Genomic DNA, 27,936 nt, shown 5'->3' with positions numbered 1-27,936 from the left:
TGCGCCGTTCAAATCCATGTTATTCAAGGGTCAACTGTACGACCAATCGTAGCTAGGAGCTCAATTTAACCACTTCCATTTATCACTAACCTAATCCTTGGTTTTAACTCCTGAAGTGCTTCTAGTTACAAAAGTTGTATAACTAGAAGCACTGAGAGAATTATTTCACCTGCAATTTGAATCCAGCATCCGTATCTTAGCCAGCATGAGAAATGGTTTTTTAGGTCATTTATTTAGACAAAGCTAAAGTTGGTTCGAACCCTTAAGTTGCTATCTCAAGTATACATTACCATTTGAACACTAAAGAAAAACAAGTTATATAGAGATTATATTTAAGATACCAATGATATGGAGTATATTTCAAACTTCAGTTTCAAGGAATCACAGGCTTTTATAACTGAAATAGTCTTTATAACTAGTATGGTTTGAATGTTTCTGTCCCCTCCAAAACTCATGTTGAAACTTAATCCCCAATACAACAGTATTGGAAGGTGGGGCTTAATGGGAGGTGTTCAGGTCATGAGGGCTCTGCCCTCATAAATAGATTAATGGCATTATACGAAGAGCTTACCAGAGTGGATTTTCTCTTTTGCTTTTCTGTTGTGTGAGGGCACAAGGTTTCTCCTCTTTGGAGGACACAGCAACTAGGCCTCATCTTGAAACCAAAGACCAAACCTGCAGGCACTTTGATCTTGTAGTTACCAGACTCCAGAACTCTGAGAGAATAAATTTCTGTTCTTTATAAATTACCCAGTCTGCAGTATTCTGTTATAGCAACACAAAATGGACTGAGACAATAACCTATTCTAATATATTCATTTATTATTTACATCTAGGTAAATACAGGTTGTGTCCCTTATGCAAAATGCTTTAGACCAGAAGTGTTTCAGATTTTGAAATTATTCAGATTTTGGAATACGTGCATGATACTAACTGGTTTAACATCCCTAATCCAAAAATCTGAAACCAAAAATCCAAATGCTGCAATGTGCATTTCCTTTGAGTGTCATGTCAGCATTCAAAAAGTTTCAGATTTTGGAGCATTTCAGATTTTGGATTAGGGATCCTCAACTTGAATTTTTATTTTATTTTAGCTATTGAGTTGTATGAGTTCCTGATTATTTTTACATGTTAACCCCTAATCGGATATATGGTTTGCAAATATTTCCCCTCATTATGTAAGCTGCTTTTTCATTTTGTTGTTTCCTTTGCTATAGAGAAACTTATTAATTTGATGAAGTCCCACTTGTTTATTTTTGCTTTTGTTGCCTGTGCTTTTGATGCCATAAACAAAAAATCATTGCCAACACCAATGTTATGGAGCTTTTCTCCAGTATTTTCTTGTGCACATCTTATGCTTTTCAAATTCAAATCTTTTGTTTAAATCTCTGACCCATTTTGAGCCGATTTTTATATATGGGATGAATAAGGATCCAATGTCATTCTTCAGCATGTGGATATCTAGTTTGGACAACAGTGTTTATTGATGAGATTGTCCTGTCCCCACTGTGTTTCCTTGGCTTTTTTTTTTTTTTTTTTTTTAAAGATCAATTGACTGTAAATTCTTGGGTTTATTTCTGGCCTCTCTATTCTGTTCCATTGATCTATGTGTCTGCTTTTATGCCAGTACCATACTGTTTTGATCACTACAGCTTTGTAACATGACTTGAATCATGTAGTGTGATGCCCCTGGCCTTGTTCTTCTTGCTCAAGATTATTTTGGCTATTCAGATCTTTTGTGGTTCCATACAAATTTTAGAATTGTTTTGCTATTTCTGTGAAAAGTTTCACTGGAATTTTGATAGGGATTACATTGAATCTGTAGATCACTTTCAGTACTATGAACATTGTAACAATATTAATTCTTCCAATTTATGAATATGGGATATCTGTTTATTTAATTTTTCAAATTCTTTCATCAATGTCTTACAGTTTTCAGCATAGAGATCTTTCACCTTCTTGGTTAAATTTATTCCTAAATATTTTATATTTTTGCAGCTACTGTAAATAGGATGGTTTTCTTGATTACATCCTCAGAAAGTTTGCTGTTAGTGTATAGAAATGCTTCTGATTTTTCTATGCTGATTTTGTATCCTGAAACTTTACTGAATTCATTTATTAGGTCTAATAGTTTTTGTCTTTTTTTTCAAGGAGTCTTTAAGGCTTTCTATGTATAAGACCATGCTATCTTTAAACAGATTATTTTACTCTCCAATTTGAATGCTTTTTTATTTCTTTTTCTTGTCTATTTGCTCTGCTAGGACTTCTAGTACTATCTTAAATAGCAGCGGCAAGAGTGGGCATCCTTGTTTTTTTCTCAATCTGAGATAAACCTTTCAGATTTTCACCATTAAGTATGATGTTAGCTATGGGCTTGTCACATAGGACCTTTACTATGTTTAGGCATATTCATTCTACATCAAATTTGTTGAGAGTTTTAAAAATGAAAGTATGTTGAATTTTGTCAAATGCTTTTTCTGCATCAACTGAGATGATCATATGATTTTTGTTCTTCATTCTGTTAATGTGGTGTATCACATTTATTGATTTGTGTATGTTCAACCATTCTTGCATCCCAGGGATAAATCCCACTTGATCATGATGTATGATCCTCTTAATGTGATGAGACTGCAAATCGAACCACAATGAGACACCATTTCACACCAGTCAGAATGGCTATTATTAAAAAGTAAAAACAAACAAACAAACAAAAAAACAGATGCTGTAAGGCTGTGGAGAAAAGAGAATGTTTTTACACCGTTAGTGAAAATATAAATTAGTTCAGACACTGTGGAACGCAATTTGAAGACTTCTCGACGAACTTAAAACAGAACTACCATTTGACCCAGCCATCCCATTACTGGGTATATTTCCAGAGAAAAATAAATCATGCTACCAAAAAGGCACATGCTTTTAGATCTTCATTGCAGCACTATTCACAAAACAAAAACATGAAATCAACCCAGGTTCCTATCAATAGTGGATTGGATAAAGAAAATGTGGCACATATATACCATGGAATACTATGCACCCACAAAAAAGAATGAAATCATGTCCTTTGCAGCAACATGGATGGAGCTGGAGGCCACTATCCTAAGCAAATTAACATAGAAACAAGAAATCCAAATACCACATGTTCTCATTTATAAGTGGAAGCTAAGCACTGGGTGTACATATGGACATAAAGATGGGAACAACAGATACTGGGGACTACTAGAGGGGGACAAATGGAGGGAGGCAAGAGCTGAAAAAGTACCCACTGGGTACTATGCACACTACCTGGGTGATGGGATTATTCATACTCCAAACCCCTGGGTGATGGGATTATTCATACTCCAAAGTGTCACATAATATGCCCATGTAAAAAAACCTGCACATGTACCCTCTGAACCTAAACTAAAAGTTGAAATTATTTTAAAAAAAGAACTAATACCAATCCTCCTCAAACTCTTTCCAAACAATGAAGAAAGGGAAATACTTCCAAACTCATTTAATGAGGCCAGCATTACCCTGATACCAAAGCCAGACAATGATACTACAAGAAAAGAAACTACAAGCTAATATCCTTAATAAACATAAATAGAAAAATCCTCGACAAAATACTGGCAAACTGAACTCAACATCAACATGTATTTTAAATTAAACTTTTTCCTTATCAGTTATCCGAACATTTGGCTATCTAAAATTACATCGGGTTCCCAAAGGACTGAATCTTCCTCCTTCACTCCTCCTGATGTTCATGACTGGATATTAAAATTTAGGTAATTCTGATGGCTGTTGTTAGTGCCACCAATAACTCCAGAATTGCTATGTTCAATCTCAGGTTAAATCAGGAATTTCTGGAGAGCATCCACACTATTTCCCCAAAGTCACCCAGAAATTCCAAGATTCCACTATGAAAGCAAAATCATTTTGGTTCTTAAAAAGAATTAAGGCTATTATAATTTTTCAAATAGTAGTAGTACAGACTTCAGAATATGACTACCAAGAATAGTGAATTCAACCCTTCTCCCATATGAAAAAAAAAAACATATACAAAACAGATATAATGCCAACATAAGAAAAATTTTTAAATTTACCAATCTAGCATCTATGCTTTTTTGAAATCATAAATTTTAGTAATTACCAGCTTTCAAAAATATCTTATCACCCTGCCTAGACTTGCAAAGATCAGGCAAAATTAGTATTTATTATTTAGCTATGAAAACCATTCCTGGACTTGGAAATATAGGCAAAATAAAATGACTATAAGTTTGATACCTATCTACAGAGAAAACTACAACTCCAGGAATTAAAAATATAATTAGAAGCATACCTATAATCTAAAGAAGTCTCAAATTCACAAAGTCTAAGAGTAAAAGTGATAAAACCATTCATCAGTAAAGAGTATTATTTAGGCAAAATGCCATGCAAAATTATAAAATCATTCTAGACTCACTCTGCATGACAGACATTATAAAAATAAAAATTGTACTATACTAAGTCACAAAGACATTAAAAATGAAATGTCAAAGAAATGTGAGGCACTATGGTGAAATTAAAAATTATTCTTAGACAAGAAAACAGCACATGTCCTTCCATGTAAAACGCAACATTAAAATAATTTTTTTAATTTGTAAATTAAAATACATTTAAAATTTTAAAATATTTTCTAAAATGTAATATCTGTCATGCAGAGTGAGTTAAAAATATTTTTAAAAATCTATCTTTTCTCGCAGATCTTTAAACAAGGTGAGAAATACAGCATGACTATACCTAGTGAACTGTTTCCACTTATTATTCACTTAGCCTTTACAACTGACCTCCATATCTACTAAACCTCTTAAAGTGGCTTTTTAGAAAAATATACTGGGTAATATCCTAACCAAAGCACATAGAGCCTGTTCTCAGTCCTTATCACCCTCCTGACTGTTCTGAAAAAACAGACCTTATTGACTATTCACTCTTTCTTAAAACCAACCATATACCAATTCTAGTCTTTCACTCTTCTGTGTTTTTCAGTGTGAAATCATACCATTCCTTTTTCCCTAACTACGGAAAACTTAAGGAACCCCATTCCTCAAGATTCTTACCATGAACAATTTTCCTCTTTTTCTTTGTTGACTCTTGTCCTCTGATCTAACTTCAAATATCACCTCAGGATATTTGTGGATAACTTCCAGATCTCTAATTCAAATTGTACTCTCAAAAGTTAAAATAAATGTTTGTTAACTATTTTTTATCTAGTTTCAGTCAGTCAACACAATTTTTCTACGTAGCTACTATGTGGCAGACACTAGTGTTAGAAATGTATTCAAATCCTAACATGACAACGTCCTTGTTATCAAGGAGCAGAGACTAAAGGACAGACCCAAAAGTCTAATGCAATAGGTCCAAAATTGAGTATTTGTTTCCTCTTCCTGTTAACTGAACATGTATCAGGAGATTCTCATATCCTCATTATCACCCAGGCTAAAACCTGTGACTCTCAATTCCATACTCAATGGGTTGCCAAGTAAATCCTATTCTTTATTTGCAATATTCTATTCCCATTGCCATAACCTGATTCAAGCCATTAAACATTTTCGTCCAAACTCCAACAACAATCTTCTGAAGTGTTCTGTAGTTTCTCATCTAATCCACCCTGCACTCAACTGACAAATTTTCCTATACCACAGATGTGATCCATCACTTAACTGCATAAAAATGTTTAGTGGTCTCTCAATAGGTAAGTCAGGTTAAAATTCTTCAGCTTGGCATTTTAGATCCTGCATTATCTGGTCATTAGCTATTACTGTACTACTTTTTCATGTCTGTTACCCACTATTTCCTTACCTTTTGCTCTAGCCAAACAATGCTGTTTAATCATATCCTGGAAACTCATAAAATGTTTCCTATCTCTCTATCTTTATTTATGTCATTTCTCTTCCAACCCCAGACCAACTCCATTCTGATTAACAGTCTCATTTCTACCTTTAAGAAGTTTAACCGACCTTTGGTTCAAATAACACCATTTCTCTAAAACGTTCTCTCCATTCTCTGAATCTATAATATATGTAAAGGTCTTTTATATAACTTATACCTTTACTTCTATTATAATTTGTGTATGTGTCATATTGTTCCTGCTAAGATTATAAACATGAAACATGAATATCTTTTTATCTTTGTCCTCCCAGTACACTGTAGTACAGTACACTGCACACTGTTGATATCCAACAAACACTAAATGTATGTTGAATCTGAAATATGACATATACATAAAATAGTAGCTATGGCCATAAAGTTATATAGGAATTTTCTTTCACTCTCTTGTGTAGGAAATTATTGCCATGAGAATATCTTTTTTTTTTTTTTTTTTGAGACAGAGTTTCGCTCTTGTTGCCCAGGCTGGAGTGCAGTGGCATGATCTCGGCTCACTGCAACCTCCGCCTCCTGGGTTCAAGTGATTCTCCTGCCTCAGCCTCCCACACAGCTGGGACTACAGGCGTCCGCCACCACGCCCGGCTAATTTTTTTTTTGTATTTTTAGTAGAGACAGAGTTTTACCATGTTAGTCAGGCTGGTCTCCAACTCCTGACCTCAGGTGATCCGCTCACCTCGGCTTCCCGGCTGAGACTACCTTTAAAAATAAACCTTATTTATTTCTTGAGACAAATTAAAAAGCACTTCTCCCTCCCCTCATCATTAACCAGTATACCTTCTACCTTCTTATGTGTACATGAATCGTTATACTAACTTCCTTGGCTCAGATATAAAACTGTTATCCAAAGTTTCAATTTAAAATTATCGTATGTACCTACTGATCATACATGAAACTGCCTTACCATTGAAGAGAGTTTAGAAGGAAATAGATTGCCTGAGGTTGACTCAAAACCTACCTACAGTGTACTGGGAGGCACGGTACAATTATACCTTTCTGTTTTTGCTTATCCCCCAACTAGATAATATGTACCAATCCAAATGTTTGTTCAGATGAAGACTATATCTTCAGGTTCAAAAGTTGAAAATAATAGGTGGCTTTAAGTTCAACAATTTGCCAAAGGTTTACTGAATTTCTATTTGAAAAGCACTGTGGGGAACACAAAAAATAATAAGACACTTTTCATCTGGGACTCATGATTAAATGCACAGCACACACACATAAACAACTCTATTATATGGTAGATTACGTAAGTGCTAAAAAGCTTCTAACAAGGTACAAACAGTGCTTACGAAGAGAGAGATTAACCAAAGAGTATCAGAGATGGCTTCAAAATGAGAGATAGGTTTCTATTTGGCCCTTTTTAAAAATCAAGCAATAGCATTCAAGATTTTGAAGATTATTTTTAAGTAGATAATTTCATTTCTTTTAGGTATTTTTATTCACCAGTGTTGGAATTGGATTTTTTCCACTGAAAAAGTATGGATTTAACATGTAAGTTAAAATGTTAAATGGATTGTTTGAGGCTCACCTGGAAACATGGGAAAATATATTTTGCAAGCCAAACTTGAACTTACAGTCCAATATCAGATAGGGTTATTGGACATACTGTATATTTCCTTTGAACATACACACATTTATCTGTGTATGTATGTTCAAAGGAATTTTATTTCAAAGTGTATTTTATCTGTGTATGTTCAAAGGGAACATACATAAACGTGTGTATGTTCGACGGAAATATACAGCTTGTCCAATAATCTGATACAATACCTATTTAAAAATCTACTTTAAGAGAAAGGGTAGACACGCATAAATGGGCCACCCAATTTTTACAGAAATTTGTTCAGCATATCGAGTACTCACGTTAAAAAGAAAAAACAACTTAACTGAAAATAAAATTCAGAGCCCTAGACCTTTTTGATTCATACCACCTCCTCCGTCAACCCTGGCCTCTTCCAGATATATGGCCAAAGGTCGGGATCAAAGCCTGAAGCATTTGCTGTTCCAGAAGACTCTATGGACACCATTCCCAGGTTTAGATACTTCTTGAAGATTCTGAGTTGCACCACCTAACTCTGAACGTGTTGAGCACTGTATTAACAGATGAAAGGACCACATTCATCTCAAGCTTTAAATAACTCTCACAGAAGGGGTGGGAAAAGTCCCAGCTGACAGATGCCAAGGGAGCAAATTTTAAAAAGAGGAAATTATGACAGACAGCAGTGGAAGCAAACTGGGGAACTTAGTACAAGTCGCTACTATTAAAAGAAACTTTGAGCTCTTAATTACATGACAGCATTCATCAGACGTTTCTGTGATTACTGAATGTAACAGTTAAGCAATAGATGATATAAAAAAATTAGGTTAAATTTATATATCGTTTTATAAAACATATTTGCTCTTAAATATCTCATCCAAGCCAATCTCTTCAGATTAACTATAAATACAAAGGAACTAAAATCAGATTATGCAGATTAGACAGGGGGAAGCTGGGAAAGAATAACTACCATGTAAGTTCGGTAACAACGTTACGGGGCGCAGTTTCCTGCTACAGAAGACGGACGAAGGAATCCAGAAAATAGGCTGGGCACAGGAATATTGCACACTGTAGTCACCCAGCACTAATTTAACAGCTAGCGGCTCTATCCTGCCTCACGTTCCTCGTGGCCTCTGACAAGTCATCCTTTCAACCTATGAGGCTGTACGCTCTCCCCCTTGGAAAATAATTTCCATGCAGGTTGTAAGATCTCCCTCACAAACTTGCTTTCACTTCCCCGCCCGGGATGAGGAGTCTCCACGACGGGGAAAGGTCGCACTGACAGAGAAGGAAGTTACACGAAGTGGTCGTGGTCGGACCCGAGCCTGGAGCTCCGTAGACGCGGGGGAAAAGGAAGCGGGCGGCCTCTGGAGAAACGGGGATGGAGCTGCAGATGCGAGCCCGCGAGGCAGGCTCCGTGGTGCCCGGGCACCGGCAGGAGGAATGGAGGAGGGGAGGCGAGGCTGCGAGGTGCCGGGGAGGCGAGGCTGCGAGGTGCCGGGGAGCCGGGCGGCGGTCCGGCCCGCGGCCGACCCCACCCCAGCCCGCGCTCGGGACCCTCCCAGCCCCGGCACCTGGCGTGCGTTCCGCGTGCGCCGACTCCCCCCGGAGGAACAGCCACCGTCTCACACCCGGGGACTGGAGATACCCGGCAACTTTGCGCGAGAAATGCTTCCCACCCTGCAGCACGCCGAGAAAGAAAAAAATGTCAGGCGATGACGGCGGAGGAAGGATGACTTACCCATGTTGCTCCCCGAGGGTGAGGAACCGGCGGGGCGAGGCGAAGGTCTCCGGTGCGGGCGGCGCGGCTCTGTGTCCTCCCTCTACCTCCGTCTCTCCCGCAGCCAGGGAGGGACCCGCGGGGGGCGGCCGCCGGGGAGGAGCAGCTGGTGCTGCTGCAGGCGGCGCGGCCGCGGCGGGGACGAGCGGTGGGGGGCGGGGCGGGGAGGGGCGGGGCGGGGCTGGCGGGCGCAGCCTGCGGCGGGCGCGGCTCCGAGCGGGCGGGCGGCGGAGGCGCGGGAGCCGGCCTGAAGAGCGCCGGCCCCGACTCGCTGCCCGCGAGCGCCCCGCCCTCCCCACCGAGCATGCTCAGTGCCTCTTCCAACCCTCCCTCTGTGGCGAGCGAGGCTAAGCGTGCGGGTGGGCGTGTGTTTGCAGACCGGCTACAGCTGCGGCGGAGGATCTTCATGGCGGCCGTCTGAGGGGCGGAGGGCGGGCCCGGAGAAAGCAGGGAATGGGGATATTGAGCTCGATCTGCTAGCAGAGGACTCACCGCTGCCTTGCTTTCCCACCCTGACCCACCAACCCTCCGTCCGGGACCCGGGCCTGCCTTCTTTACGGGACGACCGGGCTGCACAGGCCGGAATTAACCGGAGAAGAGGCTGGGCCGCCGCAGAGCCGGGAGGGGTGGTGGGAAGCCAAAGCTGACGCCCCGACACGAAGCTGGAAAGGACGTGTAGGCGACTAGGCCTGCGCCTCTTGGGGACACCTGAGGACGCCGGCTGGGCAGCTGGCTGAGGAGCGGCCGCCGGGAGGGCGCTCGATAGCAGGCGTGTCATTGGGACACTTAAGGCTGCTCTAGCTGTGGCCAGCTTAGAAACAAAGGTCCCGGCAGCGAGGAGAGCGCCCGCCCCAGGATTTCCTCGAAGAGTGTGTCGTTCACCCTCCCGGAGGAGCGCGGCCTTCCGTTCCCCGGAGGGCGCTGGAAAGGCCCTTTAACCGGGGTGCCGTCGGGCTCCATCCTGCTCTCTGTGAAAGCGGAAGGAACTACGTTCCCCAGGCTTGAAAATAAGCGTCCTGCTGGGTTGGCTGCGGCACTGCCAAGCTAACCCAGCAGAGGTCCTGTGATCCCGGGGCCGCCGCCCGCTCCCACCACCACCTCGGCCGCGGGGAGAACCTGAGCAGGGCGCTCCCACTGAGGGCGTCCTCTCGACCGGGCATGCGCGTGAGGCCGGTGCTGTCTTCGGTCCTCTGCCCTGGGGTGGGAGGCTGGAGGAAACCTATTTCTCTGCACCCTAATGTTGCCCTGGCTCTTCCTGAGTGGGGTGAGGAATCTGGTCGCTCTCCGAGGCTGCAGCGACCACAGTCCTTCGGGGGAGAGGGTGCAGTCAGCAGTACAACCTGTGGGAGAAAGATAGCTGAATCGAGGTGTCTTTCCCCTGTCAACTTTCACTCCAATGTTGAGAAAGGGCTTTTTTTGTTTGTTTTTTAATTAGTCGCCTATTCTCACAGTCATCAGTTTCTGCTTGGTGACTAGTATTTCGAGCACACAAATCAGAAGGGACCCTGTAATTTGTTAAGCAAAGAGCAGATTTTATGTGATTTTTCTACAGCAAGAAACGATAATTAAAAAGGTTTGGTAAAACAGGAAAATACAATTTAACTGCTGAAGTCAAATATATGGAACTTTTCTGATGCACGAGACTATCAGGCACCTCACTCTCTTAGGATGCTCTTCTTGTTTGCTTCTCAAAATAATCGCACTGCATTAGTTCCCTAGGGCTGCCGTAACATACCACAAATTGGGTGACTTAAAACAACAAATTATTATCTCACAATTCTGGAGGCCAGAAGTTTGAAATCAAGGTGTAGGCAGGGCTGTACTCCCTCTGAGGGCACTGGGGAAGGATCTCGTCCATGCCTCTCCTAGCTTCTGGTAGTTTCTTGGCATATGGTAGCGTAACTCCAATCTGAACGTGGCTGTTCTCCCAGTGTGCTTGTGCGTTCAAATTTCCCTATTTAATAAGAACAGCAGTCGTAACGGATTAGGGGCGAACCATCCTCCAGTATGACCTCATGAAAATTAATTATATCTGCAATGACCCTATTTCCAAATCAGGTCACATTCTAAGGTACTAGGGGTTAGGACTTCTACATATGAATCAGGCCAGCCTGGCCAACATGACGAAACCCCATCTCTAACTAAAAATACAAAAAATTAGCCAGGGCCAGGCACAGTGGCTCACGCCTATAATCCTAACATTTTGGGAGGCTGAGGAGGGGAGATCACTTAAGTCAGGAGTTGGAGATCAGCCTGGCCAACATGGGAAAACCCCATTTCTACTAAAAAATAAATAAATTAAATAAATAAATTAGCTGGGCATGGTGGCACGTGCCTGTAATCCCAGCTACTTGGGAGGTTGAAGCAGGAGAATCGCATGAACCCGGGAGGTGGAGGTTGCAGTGAGCTGAGATCGCACCACTGCACTCCAGCCGCAGAGCAAGACCCTGTCTCAAAAAAAAAAAAAAAAAAAAAAAGAATCAGGGAGGGGTACACAATTCAACCCATAATACACCAACGCAGACCCCACCCTCAGGGCCCCTCACTGCCCCTACATCTGCCATGTTACACATTCATTTTATTACTCCTCCAGAAGACCAACCTGGGCCTTTGCATTGCTGCTCATCATTTTTTGTTCATCTCTCCTTAACCTTCATTAATCTCTTCCAGATTCTCAAGTTAATTTGCTTTATTTTTCCTACTTCCTTATCTAATTACATATTACAATAATTTCATAGAGTATCTTCTGTCATTTATATGGATGTAAGCGTTGAAATTAGCAAAAGCAGCTGAAGTGGCTTTCTCCCCTCCCATCTGACACTAGTTAAAGTGCCTTTTTTGTTCTACTTCAATCTACAAGCCATCTCCTTAGCCTTCCTGCCAATTAAAACCAAAGAGTTGTTCAGGCTTAGTGCATATACTGAGTCCTAATGCACCGGTGTTGTAACCATAGTGAGAACCAATACTGATTGTTACATGCAGAAGTGAATTACTTCCAGACTGGTATATTGCCTACTCCTTGCATACACAATACCACCTCCCTTCCCCTCTCCTTTCTTGTTCTATTATAAGAATATAATGTTTCTTTCTCATATCTTTACTTTTTTCCTTTAGGTCTTTATTCAAAAGTCACCTTCATGATGTCTTCCCTAGTTATCTAAAATTTCAACACTCCTTCCCATTTCATATCCCCACTTCTATACTTTATTTTTTTCCTTAGTGGTTATCAATAAGATAATATATATTTTGCTTTTGCACTGTCTCCCACATTTAAATGTAAGTTCTCCTAGGGAAATAATTTTTGTCTGCTGTATTTACCATTATAACCCCTGCGCCTAAATAGTGCTAGCACATAGCAAGTGCTTAATAAAAATTTGCTAGGTATGGTGGCTCACGCCTATAATTCCAGCACTTAGGGAGGCTGAGGAGGGAGGATCACTCGAGGTCAGGATTCTGAGAGCAGCCAGTACAAGATAGCAACACCTTATCTCTACATCTCTTGACATCCCTGATGTCAAGAGACTCTTCCAAAATCGATCTACTAATACCCATACTGTAGGTTAGGCAATGGTCAGGATTTTATTAGGCCTGCTACAAAACAAAGGAAGTTCTGGCCCAGTGCAAAGGTTTTCAGCTTCAATCTAGGAAATGTCATATTTATAAAGTATCACAGATTTATTTGAATAACAATTTCTGTTGAAAATTGGTTTATGATTACTAAATAGCTGTTATGGGGGAGTATCAAGGAAAATGTCTTCTAGAAAAGATCAGAAGCAGTACATTTTGGCAAGACTTATAACTTACCTCATTGATGCATGTAAGCTTAAAGAGATTAGAAGGTGATTTAAATTCTTTAGAGGAAATCTATTGGGAGGGGCAACACAACAAGAAGTGGAAAGAGAGGAGAGAATGTTCTTTAAAAGTATAATAGGGAACTGATTGCCTCCTCTTCACCAAGATGTTCTGAAGATCATTTAAGGGAACTTCACTGGAGTAGTTAATTGAACTTTGCGGTGATAGAAAATGATTTGGCAGTGAACAGCCTTCTGCCTAAACTGTTTATTTTTCAGAGACTTCATTGGTGAGATCAAGTTAGTCCAGGTTGAACAACTGAAATGTCTTAACCTCAATGTAACCTCTTTCTCCCCCGCTCTCCATTTATTTAATATTTTAGCCATTTTCTAAATGTTGTAAAATCTAAATTGTTTTCATAGGCTGTCACCTCAAACTAATGTCTACATATTTCAAGCAACTACAGACCTAGATTACATACAGTTTTTAGATGGGACATACCACTTTAAAATCAGTGATGTAGTTATTGAACATTTCTTCTGAGCTCAGCACTGTGCTAGATGCTATAAAAAAAAGCTATAAGGGCCAGGTGCGGTGGCTCATGCCTGTAATCCCAGCACTTTGGGAGGCCGAAGCGGGCAGATCACGAGGTCAGGAGATCGAGACCATCCTGGCTAACATGGTGAAACCCCGTCTCTACTAAAAATACAAAAAGTAAGCCAGGCGTGGTAGCGGGTGCCTGTAGTCCCAGCTACTAGGGAGGCTGAGGCAGCAGAATGGCGTGAACCCGGGAGGCAGAGCTTGCAGTGAGCCGAGATCATACCAGTGCACTCCAGCCTAGGTGACAGAGCGAGACTCCGTCTCAAAAAAAAAAAAAAAAAAGAAAAAGAAATAGCTATAAGTACATATCAAGTCTATAAGTACATATCAAGCTATAAGTACATATCAAGCTATAAGTCCATATCAAGTCAGTGTGGCGATTCCTCAAGGATCTAGAACTAGAAATTCCATTCGACCCAGCCATCCCATTACTGGGTATATACCCAAAGGACTATAAATCATGCTGCTATAAAGACACATGCACACGTATGTTTATTGCGGCATTATTCACAATAGCAAAGACTTGGAACCAACCCAAATGTCCAACAATGATAGACTGGATTAAGAAAATGTGGCACATATACACCATGGAATACTATGCAGCCATAAAAAATGATGAGTTCACGTCCTTTGTAGGGACATGGATGAAATTGGAAATCATCATTCTCAGTAAACTATCGCAAGAACAAAAAACCAAACACCGCATATTCTCACTCATAGGTGGGAACTGAACAATGAGAACACATGGACACAGGAAGGGGAACATCACACTCTGGGGACTGTTGTGGGGTGGGGGGAGGGGGGGAGGGATAGCATTGGGAGATATACCTAATGCTAGATGACGAGTTGGTGGGTGCAGCGCACCAGCATGGCACATGTATACATATGTAACTTACCTGCACATTGCGCACATGTACCATAAAACCTAAAGTATAATAATAATAATAATAATAATAATAAAAAAAAAAGAAAAAAAAAAAGTACATATCATGCAAAACGAGAGTAAGAACAATCTCTCTTAGAAGTCTCTTCCTACTAGTCAAAGATAGCTGTATAAGGAGAACATACCGGAAGAATGGATAGAATTTTTCTGAGAAAGGATGGGAAGAAAAGAATTTACTCCAAGACAGGGAAACAGCACGAGGTAAGACACCTATATGCCATATTCATAAGACCATTAAAAAGGGTACATATTGGCCGGGTGCGGTTGCTCACACCTGTAATCCCAGCACTTTGGGAGGCTGAGGCAGGCGGATCACTTGAAGTCAGGAGTTCAAGACCAGCCTGGCCAACATAGTGAAACCTCATCTCTACTAAAAATACAAAAATTAGCTAGGCCTGGTGGTGCATGCCTGTGGTCCCAGCTACTTGGGAGGCTGAGGCAGGAGAATCACTTTAACCCAGGAGGTGGAGGTTGCAGTGAGCCAAGATCACACCGCTGCACTCCAGCCTGAGTGAGGGAGTGAGACTCTGTCTCAAAAAAAAAAAAACCAACCAAACAAACAAACAAAAAAAACGATGCAGGGGTACTTATTGTGGCATCTAGAGAAATAAGATTAAAAATTTAGTATGAAGAACAGATTGTGAGAGGCTAAAAAAGCCAGCCAGAGGAATTTAAACTTGATAAGTTAGGAAATAAGAAACCATTGAAAGTTTCTTGAGAAATGGAATAGCATGGCGAAAACAGTATTGAAGGAGGAGAAATAGTGCATCAAAGAAAGTAATTTTTATTGTTATTTAATATTATAATTTTAGTAATTATTGTAATTTTTTCTTTTTCTTTTTTTTTTTTTTTTTTTTTTGTTTTGAGACGGAGTTTCACTCTGTTGCCCAGGCTGGAGTGCAGTGGCAATCTTGGCTTACTGCAACCTCCACCTCCTGGGTTCAACCGATTCTTCTGCCTCAGCCTCCTGAGTAGCTGGGGCTACAGGCGCCCAGCACCACGCCCAGCTAATTTTTGTATTTTTAGTAGAGATGGAGTTTCACCATATTGGCCAGGCTGGTCTCAAACTCCTGACCTTGTGACCCGCACGCCTCAGCCTCCCAAAGTGTTGAGATTACAGGTGTGAGCCACCGTGCCCGGCCGTAATTATGGTAATTTAAGTAATATTGAGAGATGCATCATTCTGTCTGGGAATTAGGTACACAGGGTGAATTTTCGGTCCTGAAAGAGTATAGTGATAGAGACAGACAAGTAAATAGTTAAAATATAGTGCTACAACTACCACAATGGAGTAGTGTGGAAGAATATGGATATAACATTTAACTCTTATCATAGAAAGCCTCTTGGAGAAGATGCTATCTGAGCAGAAACCTGAAGAATGAATAGCGTCAACTAGGCAGAGGGCTAAATGTACACAGACCTGGAGGCAAGAGTTTGAATCTTTAAGAAACCTGCAAGCAGTGTTTTCTGGCTAGCATGAAGCATGCAAAGATGTAGGGAAAGAGAGAAGGTCATGCGACAAGAATGGAGAAGTTAGAGGGATCAAATCTTGTAGGGCCTTGACATCTGACTTAAGGTGTTGGACAGTATCCTAAGGGAGTCACGGAGCCATTAGAGGATCTTAAGTTTAAAAGCGACATTGTTAAATTTATATTTTAGTAGTTGCAAAGTAGAAAATGGCTAAGAATGGAGTGTAGACCGGAGACTGAGAGACTATTAAGAGACTCTTGTAATATTCCAGGTGTGAGCTGAACTAAAATAAAAGCAGTGGGGTTACAAAATAATGGACAATCTTGAGAAATATTAAGGAAGTGGTATTGGCTTGATGATTGATTAGAGGTTGTGTGGAATTATTTATGTGTCAGAAATTCTCATATATTACTATTAAATAATATAACAATGCTATATATGAGGTATTATTATGTCAGCTTTACAAATAGTGAAAAATGCTCAGAGGTTAAATAATTCAACTTAGGATCTATAACTAATAAATAAAAAAAGCAGAAGTAAAATCTAAGCCTCTCTGGCTCAGATCCTCACAGCAAAAATAATATGCAGATAAATGTGTTGAGGGAAAATGCCTTATATTTTGTGTGACCTCCACACATTAAAAAATAATACAATGTTATAAAATACTTTTATTTCAATAAAAATGTTCATGCCTTTAAAATATGATTTATTAATATTTGTTCCTACTTCTCTTAAATTTACAGATATAAGAAGAATCTCTGCATTACTATCATACCATTTTATGAATGGATGTTTAACAAAAATACGTTTAAGACGTAGGTTCAGTTATTCTTGAAATAATATTTAGCCTATTTTATAATAATTTAAATTGGCTTTGCCATTCTGCCCACCTCAGTTCTTAAATGATTCTTAAGAGTGATATCCACTCAGAGAAGAATGAGCTCTCATTTTAAAGAAGCCTGACTGAGTTTTCTCACATCATTGTATCTTCTACATTTCATAATAATGAGAAAGTTGCACCAAAGTAAAATAAGAGGTGGCTTAAGAACACCAAGAAACCTGATAGCTGACAACATTACCATAGAAAGAGAGTCCAAGAAATGAGAATGCCGAGTCTCATTCCACCACTAACTACCTCTGATAGTTAATTTTGTCTCTCTGAGCAATTGACTTTGTCTCTGGCTCTCATATTTCCTGTTTGTAAAAATCGTGAATTATAGTATCTGCATGTCAAGGGGAGAAGCCATGAATTGTCTTTCAAATGTAAGAAATATATTTCTCATAGAGTTTGGTTCTAGTAGAGGGATTTAATTCTACCACCAAAAATCATCTCCACTCTCCACCCTCCACCCTACCTACCTACATGTACACATGCTGACAGACTCACTGAAGACATCCTCCACGTCTTAAAGCATTCCATTCTTTCTATCTGGGACTAGCCTAAGGGAAAACTGGGAAGTAACTGAAATTTGTCCTTGATGCTCTTGGAATTATTTGTGTCAGAAACTTTAATATAATACTAACCACATAAGTTAGTTATGTTACAGATAAGGACATGGAGAATCAAAATATTTTAATTCATTTGTCTAATGTCACATGACCAATACAATGTAGAATTGGAATTTGAACAAGGTCTGCTTGATTTCAAAGTCCATGGTCTTTCCATTTCATCACACTACCTTGGGTGAATTTGTTCCTTAACCCTAAGCTCACCTCCACTGTGACATTCCATGAGAAAGAGAAGTCTATATCTTACCTACTTCTCCACACTGGCATGGTTACCTGTCTGGTTCAGTTTCTATCTAGAAGTGCTTTCCTTTCCAGAGTGATAGGAAGCTAATCAAGTAATCTATGCCAATAGGCTTATAACCATGCCATCCAAAGTCTTGTGAAATAGGTATATGTGTTTTAAGAGTGGTCTTTTAGGCAAAAATAAAGTACAATTGACCCTTGAACAACACAAGTTTGAATGTCATGGGTCCACATATACCTGGATGGGTCCACATATACCTGAGATAATTGACTGCTTATGTTATCAGTAATGTCAACAAGTAAGCTATTAGTAGCTAAGTTTTAAGGCAGTCAAATTAAAGTTATATAGTGATTTTTGATGGGGATTTGGGGAACAGTGCTCCTAACTCCTGAATTGTTCAAGGGTCAGCTGTAATTCAAAACGGTGTTTCTGATGAGATTATCTTGCTTCCTTCATATACTTCTATGTAGCTTGAGTTGCCAGTAATTACTCATCCTCCCTTCTCTTAGGGTTTTTCTAGATCCTCTTAAAGTCTCTGCCATCTCCTTTTCAAGGATCCTCTTTTATCTCCTTGAAAGTTCACCTGAAGACTCACTTCCTTTAGGAGACATTTTCTAATTTAATCTCAATCAGTCCTGATTAAGCAATTCTTAGTATTTACAAAAGTTCTATAATAAAAGCTGGCTTATTCAGCCTTCTGAATAGGAAAGCCTCATTAACCAGCATGTCTACTTACCTACAGTTCACTAATAATTGATTCTCACATGATGATCTTGAGGGGCTGCAAGATTCTAAAATACTAAAGGCTGAATAAAGTTTGCTTAATGTAGTTGTGTTAGTTTCTTATGGCTGCCATAACAATTACCCCAGATTTAGTGGCTTCAAACCACACAAATTTATTGTCTTACAATTCTGGAGGTCAGAAGTCCAAAATGGATTTCACTGGGCTAAAATCAAGGTGTGGGCAGGGCTGTATTTCTTTCTGGAGGCTTTAGGAGACAGTCTGTTTCCTTGCCCTTTCAAACTTCTGGATGCTGCCCTCATTCCCTGGTTTGTGGCCCCTGCCAGCCAGCAGTTGCATCACTCAACCTTTGCTGCTGTAATCACATCTTTCATCCTCCTGCCTCTTTCTTTCCCTTATGAAAACCCTTGTGATTATATCCAGTCTGCCCGGATAATCCAGGATAATCTCACGCTTCTTAATTTAATCACATCTCCAAAACCCCTTTTGCCACATAAGGTGCCATATTCACAGGGTCTAGGGATTAGGACATGCATGTGGACATCTTAGGAGAGTGGGGCAGGGCATTCTTTTGCTTATCTCAGTAGTTAATATCAAGTTTATTTTGTTCCAATTTTTTAAAATTAGTAAGAACCTATATGTATAGATAATACATATGTGATATGTATATGTAAATTTATTTAATAAATGTATTAACTTTCTCTAATCATGCTGGAAAATAGACTTTTCTTACTTTTTATTTTATATGTATGCTTTAATAATTTCATTGACATACATTTTTGTCTTTTCAGATGTACCATAAATTTCCTTTTTATGTCCTTTTTTCCCTCCTAAAACTTAATCAAAATTCCATGATGTAATTTCTTTCTCTTTTTTTTTTTTTTTTTTTTGAGGTGGAGTCTCGCTCTGTTGCCCAGGCTGGAGTGCGATGGTGCTATCTCGGCTCACTGCAAGCTCTGCCTCCCGGGTTCACACCATTCTCCTGCCTCAGCCTCCTGAATAGCTGGGACTACAGGCGCCCGCCACCACGCCCGGCTAATTTTTTGTATTTTTAGTAGAGACGGGGTTTCTCCATGTTAGCCAGGATGGTCTCCATCTCCTGACCTCGTGATCTGCCTGCCTCGGCCTCCCAAAGTGCTGGGTTACAGGCGTGAGCTACCGCGCCCGGCCGGTTCCATGATGTAATTTTCAATAAACATCATTAACTTGACCCCTGCATTCTTGAAGTAACATCTCTCTACGGCATCTGCACTTTTGGAACTTGGTTTTTATGGCAAAAAAAGAAACAATTTCTGCTTACGTGGGAGCAAAACAATTACTGAAACATGAAAAATTCACATGGAAATGAATTGAAATAAATACTTCGTAATTATCAAGTCAGAAAACCAGGTATTAATTCTAAATTGCTAGTTCCATGTAATCATTCATTTATTCAACAACTACTTATTACTACCTACTGTGATTTAAGTCCTGAAGATACAATAGTGAACAAGAAAGACCTGTTCCCTCATTGAATATATTTGAGTGAGGAGGACAATCAATAAGCAAATAAACAAACAAACTACACATAAAGATATGATAAATACTGTGAGGAAAGCAGATAAGGAGCCATGATTGACAAAAATGGCAGTGGAGAAACACCTTTATACAACATTTTGTGTGCGAAGGCCACTCTTGGAGCATGATAATTAATTTAAGACCCAAAGATAAGAAAGAGCCAATCATGAAAAAGCCAGAGGAGAAACATTTTAGGTAGCGGGAGCTGCAAGCACAAAGTGCAACAAGAAAACTGTGGCTATGTTTTAGGAAATTAAAGAAGGCCAGAGTAATTGAAGCCTAGTAAATAGGGAAGAATGGCAAAAAATGAAGTTGCAGAGGCAGCGAAAAGTCAAATAATGTGAAAGTTGGCACTTTAGTGGGTGCCAGTAAATAAAAGTCCTCTGTGTTACTCCAGAATTTGGAACCAAGATGGGAGATGAGACTCAAGAGTTACTAGATGAAGATCAAAATGGCAGCTTTATTACTGAGTCTGCTGATTGGAGAATTGCAGCCAAATGGGCTTCCAAATACTCCTCCCACTGTCATCACCCTGAATACATTTACCTCTCTATTGTCCCAGGCAGAGCGGAACTGCAGGCTTTCCTTCCAGGAGCAGGCTAGTAAGTCACTGGCAGAGAATTAAGCCATTTTAAAGGAAAGAACCCAATAAGACACACATGCTCAATTTCTCTTCCCCTCTCACCAATGAGAGGATTCTCTCTTCCCCTCAGGGAGAGAAAGGAGTACTAAGGGATGAGAGATGAGGCAGTTAATGAGAGGGACCAGGAATGTTTCCATAGTCTTCTTCCTGTTGATAGAAAGTTCTCTCCTCTCCATGAAATGTGTGGAGTGGGGATAGATATTATCCTTACCCTCCTATCAGATGGGTCTTTTAGGCCATGATTTGGAATCAGAATTTCATTTTAAATACTAAAAGAAAGCATTGAAAGCATTTTACCCATAAAGCTACATAGACTGACTGACAGACAATTTAGAAAGATCACTCTGGCAGCTATGGAGATAAGTGGAAATAAGGTGAGCTTCCAGGAGGCTGTTGCAGATCAGGGTGAGACATGCAGAGGCTGTACCAGGGCAGTTGTGGTGGAGAAGGAGAAAAACAAACTTTTCTACAGGTAGAAAAGCCGGGGCTTGCTGATGAATTGGATTTAGAAGAGAATATAAAGGAGGAGTTCAGGTTAAATATTAAAGTCCTGGTTTAAGTGATTGGATGAATGATCATGTCATGTACTGAAATGAGGAAACCTAGGAGAGAAATAAGATGGCAACAGAATTATACTCTGGATTTGGCAACGTGAAAATTGTTGGTGAGTCAGCAAGAATAATTTCTGTGAATACTGGGAAGGGAAGCTAGATTTAGAGTTTGAAGAACTAGTAAATGATTGTGTGTGTACACACACTTTTTAAAAGAAGTTCTGCTGTGGAGGTGAGCAGAGAAATGGCATAGTAGGGGAAATATGAGATTTTAAAATATTTTTTGCTGTTGTTTCATACTGAAGGAAATGATCTGATGGTGACACAGATCAGAATAACTAGAGGTACAAAACTTTTGGAGAGGCAAGGGTGGGTGAGGGTCCTGAGAGAAGGACACCCAACGTGAACCTTTGTAACAGAAATGAAGACCATGCATATACAGGGGGGTTGGTAGATTTGATGGCAAGAAGATGGAAAGTCCCAACTGAATAACTTCGATTATATTTATGAAGCAAGTGAAGGGGTCATTAATGGAAGGTAAGAGAAGGGGCATGGGAGATAGAAGATTTGAGGAGAGAAGAGAGCATGAAGCCGTTGTGTCCAAAATTATGATTGCAAACCTAAGGCAGAAATAAAGTAGTATTTTCTGGGCAGTGTTGAATGACCATTTAAGGTTTGGAATCATTGATGAAGAGTTTAGTATGTCAGCCTGGTCGTGTTATTTTCCTCAACAATATTTCATTGTTTATTTGAGGTCCTGATGTGGCCAAGGAATTGTTGCAGTGCAAGTAATAGCACATGTGAACTGAAAGGATAAAATGTTTAAAATTTATATTTCAGAGGTGTTTCAGTGTGTAAGTTTTAGGGTGTGACCATGGGAACCGGTGGTTAAGGAGGAGTAGAGAAAAAATTAAGAAGTCTAGAAACTGAGAGAAAGATTACTAGCTGAGTCATCACGTGGGTGTGATGTATTGGACCTGTAGTAGGTGGGGTGTGAGAGAAAAAGCAGATGTCACTTGAGAGGACTACTGGGTAAAATTTTGTCCTCAAATGGAAAGTTACTTAAAGTCAAAAATTTGAAGGGAAAGTTCCCAGAGGATTGAGTATGTAAGAGAGGGTTTTGTTATGTATTGCTGCCCAATAGACCATGTGAAAACTCAATGTTTTAAAATAACAATTTTATTATCCCTCAAGATACTGTAGGTTGACTGGGCCCAGCTGGGTGATTCTTCTGATTCACATGATGTTAGATGGAGCTGAAATCACTGGAGGGTTTGATAGGGCTGAAACAGCCAAAATGGCTCATTCACATAACTGGTACCTGCTTTAGTGGAGATGGTGGGATAGCTGGGCTCAGGTAGGATGGCTAGTTCTCTCTCTCTCATCTCAAGGTCTCTCTTTCTTCACACGAACCTTCCAGCAGTATAGCTGGACTTTTTACACGGCAGCTCAGGGCTCGCAAAAGTGCAAAGGTAGAAGCTGCTAGGCCTCCTTGAGACTTAGACCCAGAATTGGCACAGCATCATTTCTGCCTTTTTCTTTTGATTAAATTGAAGCACGAGGCCAATCCAGATTCAAGAGAAGGGACTCACAATGATATCAATATCAGGAGATGTGATCCAATGGGAAACATCTGTGGATATTAGCTACAACAGGAAGTTTATCTATCCTAGATCCAGAATTTTTTGAGGGTAGATTGGAAAGGCTGAGGTAGAAGTGATGGTTCAGTTTAGAAGATTACAAAGCAGTATGGGAATGAAAGAGCAAATTGTGGTAGATGACAGAGGGACTTGTACCTCCCAACATAACAGAAGTAAAGAGAAATTTGAGGCATGACGGGAGTAGTTCTACTAAAGCAGTGATTTCCAAATTTCTTTATGATCATGCACCCCTTACTAAAATTTGTGAACACTCCTCAAATATTATAATTACATAATTATTAATTATATATATTTAATAATATTTTGGCCAGGCTTGGTGGCTCATGCCTGTAATCTCAGCACTTTGGGAGGCCAAGGAGTTCAAGGCCAGCCTGGCCAACATGGTGAAACCCTGCTTGTACTAAAAACACAAAAATTAGCTGGGGCATGGTGGCGCATGCCTATAATCCCAGCCACTCGGGAGGCTGAGGCATGAGAATCGCTTGAACCCGGGAGGCAGAGGTTGCAGTGAGCTGTGATAGTGCAACTGCACTCTGGCTTGGGCAACAGAGCAAGACTCTGTCTCAATGAAACAAGCAAACAAATATTTTCCTGTAATATATACTTTGTAAAAGAACCAAAAACAAAAATTAAGAATGGTGAGATACATATTAAATAATATTTTTTAAATTATTTTATATTGCTTATCAATAGTTTAATAACCTTTTTGCCTTTTCTGGTGAGAACAATTTGACTAAAAATGCATCATCAATTAAAAAAATCTTGATTTTATACCTTGTGATATTGTGGCTCAGAAGTCTGGTTCTAAGTTCAGTGTATTCCCATGTTGGTTTTAATAGCTATTTTAGCTGAAAGATCTATCTCACAAAAATAAGTACAGCCAGATGGAAGAAGTGCACCATTAGTTGTGCTTGCTAAATCATGATATTCATTTTTTCAATCCCATCCCCAATTATGCAAAGAGTTTTATTGAAATTCAGCTAGCAAATATATGTCATCCCCAATATCAGTCACTTTTTCTTACAAACTAATGAGAAGTTATTGCATTTTTGTATTTTTAAGAAATGGGTTCAAAACATATTGAAACTACTCATTTGGAAGATCTTTTACGAACAGTTTTTAAAACTCTATTATTTCCAAGTTTTTTAATGTGCAGATATTAAGAGTTTCTACATTTAAATTGTTTCCAGCAATAAAATTAGATAATGTTGGAACATTTTCAAGTTTCTATTTTAAAAATTCTCTCTCCATAGCACAAATGTCTTTTGAACAGCAGCCATTTTCTCCTTCATTATTAAAAATGTCACCTTTACCTTGAAAGAACCGATTAAGAATATTATTTTTAAAAAATCTGACAGTCACTTGTATTCACAGAAAAGGTCAGCATACTAGGAACACTTGTTAAAATGTTTAAAAAATAAGTATTGCTACTCAGCTTTTAGTTGGATAGTCCTTTCTGCAAGATAACTGGTGAACTGGTTACTATGTGGTAAAAAAAATATTCATGATCAGCCCTTGTCTTATTACAAAGTATCACAATGACTCTATTATTATTTCAAAGATCTTACTTTATAAAAAATAACCACATTGACAATGTTCTATGTAGCACATAAGCTGTGGTACAGTATAAACATAAACTGTGGTACAGTGTAGTACATAGAAGAGGAATGAATTTATGATGGTCTTGCTGCCAAGCCCTACTGGGGCTACCTTCTGTACTATATTTGACTTCTGGAACATGTGAGAACAACAGTGTTAGTCATTATGTATTAGAAAAATATAAATCCTTCCATATTTTCTAGATACAAAGTAAAGTGCAAAGTCTGTACTTTATGTGAAATTTATACAAAATAAAGTATAAAGTTTAACTTATAAAATATACGTCTTCTTCTTGCTTCCCATTGTTTTGTTTTGCACAACCCATGTTAGAAACTACATTCTTTGAGGATGAGGAGAGTGGATATTTTGCTCTAGCAACATGGTCCTATTTAAAACAGTAAAACAGCTCAGTAGAGCAGTGACTTGGGTGACTAAAGGTTCCAGTTTCTCAAGACACCTGGTATGATAGAGAATTCATGCCAAAAAGTCTCACTGCAGTACATTTATTAAGTACCAACTACATACAGACAATTGTTTAAACAATGACTTTTTTTTTTTTTTTTTTTTTTTTGAGACGGAGTCTCACTCTGTCACCAGGATGGAGTGCAGTGGCATGATCTCAGCTCACTGCAACCTCCGCCTCCAGGTTCAAGCGATTCTCCTGCCTCAGCCTCCTGAGTAGCTGGGACTACAGGCGCGCACCACCATGCCCAGCTAATTTATGTATTTTTAGTAGAGATGGGGTTTCACCATGTTGGCCAAGATGGTCTCGATCTCTTGGCCTCCCAAAGTGCTGGGATTACAGGCGTGACCCACCGTGCCCAGCCAATGACTTTTACATTGAAGGAAAGGAACTGGACAGGAGAGAGAAGAATGAAGAAATTGATACTGGTGGTTTATTTTTCTCGCACAAAATTTTTAACCACCAAATCAGCAAGAATTAAAACTCTTAGTATTTGACAAGACCTCTGGATGATAAAGAGATCTGCTCTAACTCCTAGTCTTCGGGTGTATATTACATACATTTATTTATTTGTTCACTCATTCACTTAATGTTTGTCCCAGAACTTCTGGCATACATTTTGTTTTTTGTCTTTGTTTTGTTTTTTATATACAGAATGACATTCAAAGCACACATTTTAGAAGTGAGACAAATGTGTTTCAAGGATTCACCAAATTTTACACTAGTAGTGAACAATAAGCTAAGCACCCAGGTTTTCTACCAAAAATGCTTCTTTTAAGAAGTTCTTCAGTTACTGAGATGGAATTTAATCAGGCATAAAATGCTCAAAATAAAACACAGACATCCCCCAAAAACAAAAAAGCACAACAGGACTTGTGCCATCAGGGGAAAAGCATGACATCCAGTTGCTGAAGTCGGATAACAGTATGCCAAGTTCAGAAATGACTGGTGGGTGGCTTACAGCACTAGAAGTATCACTCAAAAGAAGAAAGTTCTTGGAAACGGTTGTCTTCTTAAAACAAATAAGCACATTGGACCAGCATCTTACAGGCAAATCCTAGAATTTCTACATGCAGTAACATAGGAAAAGAAGATCTTTTTGGTTGTTTGGGAGCAATTATAAAATGGGCATTGGATGTAGGAGTCTGCAGCTTAGTGGAGAAGAGTTCATGCTCTGTTTTTTTCTCATAATTCAGAGGCTCCTTTTCCTCTGCTGTCCTCTAAATACTGGTGGCCTCCCTTCCCTTTTTTTCTCTTCTCTTCTCTCTTCTACACACTTTCCCTGAATGTCTCCATTTACTCCCAAGACTGTATGTCATCTCTGATCTTGACACTGAGCTCCAGATGTGTATATCCAATTACCTATAATGATACTTCCTCTTGCGTGTCATAAACAACTCAATTTTTACGTGGTCAAAACAGAAATTTTGATTATCTTCTCACCCTCAATCTGCTCCTTTCCCATTCCTTACCACCTCATTTTATTTAAACCAAAAACCTAGAAGCCAGTTTTTTTTGTTTTGTTTTTTTTTTTTTAGACAGAGTTTTGCTTTTGCTGCCCAGGCTGGAGTGCAGTGGTACCATCTTGTCTCACTGCAACCTCTGCCTCCCGTGTTCAAGTGATTCTCCTGTCTCAGCCTCCTGAGTAGCTGGGATTACAGGCGTGTGCCACCACACCCAGCTAATTTTTGTATTTTTAGCAGAGACGGGGTTCACCATGTTGGCCAGGCTGGTCTTGAATTTCTGACCTCAAGTGATCTGCCTGCCTTGACCTCCTAAAGTGCTGGGATTACAGGCATGAGCCACTGCACCTGGCCTTAGAAGTCACTGTTGATTGTCCTTTTTCTTTCTCTGTTGCCCTCACATTCGATCCATTGAATTTCTCCTTCTTTCAAAACATATTTCGCATCTATCCAATTCTACTGTTATACCACCTTGGTCCAAGCCACCATCTTCTCATGTCTACACTTTTTGAAGAGCCTCCCAGTTAGTCTTCATTCCTTTTATCTTGCCCACTTACAATCTAATCTCCATAGAACAGTCAGAACCATCATTATAAAATATAAATCAGGTCCATCACTCCCAAGTTTAAAACCTTCCGAAAACCTCCTACTTCACTGATGTGGTTTGGATTTGTGTCCTTGACAAATCTCATGTTGAAATGTAATCCCTAGCATTGGAGGTGGGAGATGTTTAGATTGTTGGAGAATATCACTCATGAATGGCTTAGCACTGTCCTCTTGGTGATGAGTGAGTTCACACTAGATCTGGTTGTTTAAAAGTGTGCAACACTTCCCACTCTCTTTCTCTCTTGTTCCTGCTCTGGCTATGTGATGAGCCTACTCCCACTTCACCTTCAGCCATAACTAAAAACTTGCCGAGGCTTCCCTAGAAACTGAGCAGATACAGGAGCTGTACTTGTACAGCCTGCAGAATTGTGAGCCAATTAAACCTCTTTTCTTTATAAATTATCCAGTCTCAGGTATTCCTTTATAGCAACACAAGAACAGACTAATACACTCACTTAAAAGAAAACCCAAATTTTTTACCCTGCTAGTAAGACCTCAAGTGATCTATCCTATGCTTGTATTTTTGTCATCATTCTAAATCTTTTCCCCTTACACTTTGTTTCCCGAACATGCCAAGCACATTTCTACCTTAGATAGTCTCTCAGTAAGGAATGCTCTTTCCTCAGATATTTCTATAACTGCCTCCTTCTTTTCATTCCCATCACAGATCAGGTATTTTGGAAGAATTCAGTTGCCTCATTTTTATAATGTATACAAACAAACAAATCTAAAATAGTCATTCTATCACATCGTCCTATTTTATTGTATTTTAGCCTTATTCTTTTCTGGTATTTTGTTATTTTATTTGCTTGTTTGTTTTTTCTCTGTGCTAGAGTGAGACAACAATGAAAACAAGGATTTTGTCTTTCTTGTTAACT

At 39.6% G+C, this 27,936-nt stretch overlaps 1 protein-coding gene across 8 annotated transcripts in view; it reads right to left on the bottom strand.

Moving 5' to 3' along the window:
- The window catches only part of RAP1GDS1 (Rap1 GTPase-GDP dissociation stimulator 1), a 182,473-nt gene extending 172,985 nt beyond the window's left edge, over positions 1-9,488 (bottom strand). For 3 of the 8 annotated variants that reach the window (XM_024245976.3, XM_024245972.3, XM_024245977.3), the window contains exon 1: positions 9,177-9,405. In XM_024245976.3, coding sequence (XP_024101744.1) covers positions 9,177-9,180 — 4 coding nt within the window. In that variant the 5' untranslated portion in view covers positions 9,181-9,405. Of the gene's footprint in view, positions 1-9,176 lie in introns of all 8 variants that reach the window. The other 5 variants (XM_024245974.3, XM_063723543.1, XM_063723544.1 and 2 more) reach the window with 4 other exon arrangements.
- Positions 9,489-27,936: the final 18,448 nt, after the last annotated feature.

Source organism: Pongo abelii, chromosome 3 (assembly GCF_028885655.2).
Source record: "Pongo abelii isolate AG06213 chromosome 3, NHGRI_mPonAbe1-v2.0_pri, whole genome shotgun sequence".
NCBI lineage: Eukaryota > Metazoa > Chordata > Mammalia > Primates > Hominidae > Pongo > Pongo abelii.
The sequence above is the reverse complement of the archived record's forward strand: the minus strand, read 5'-3'. Positions and strand labels throughout refer to the sequence as shown.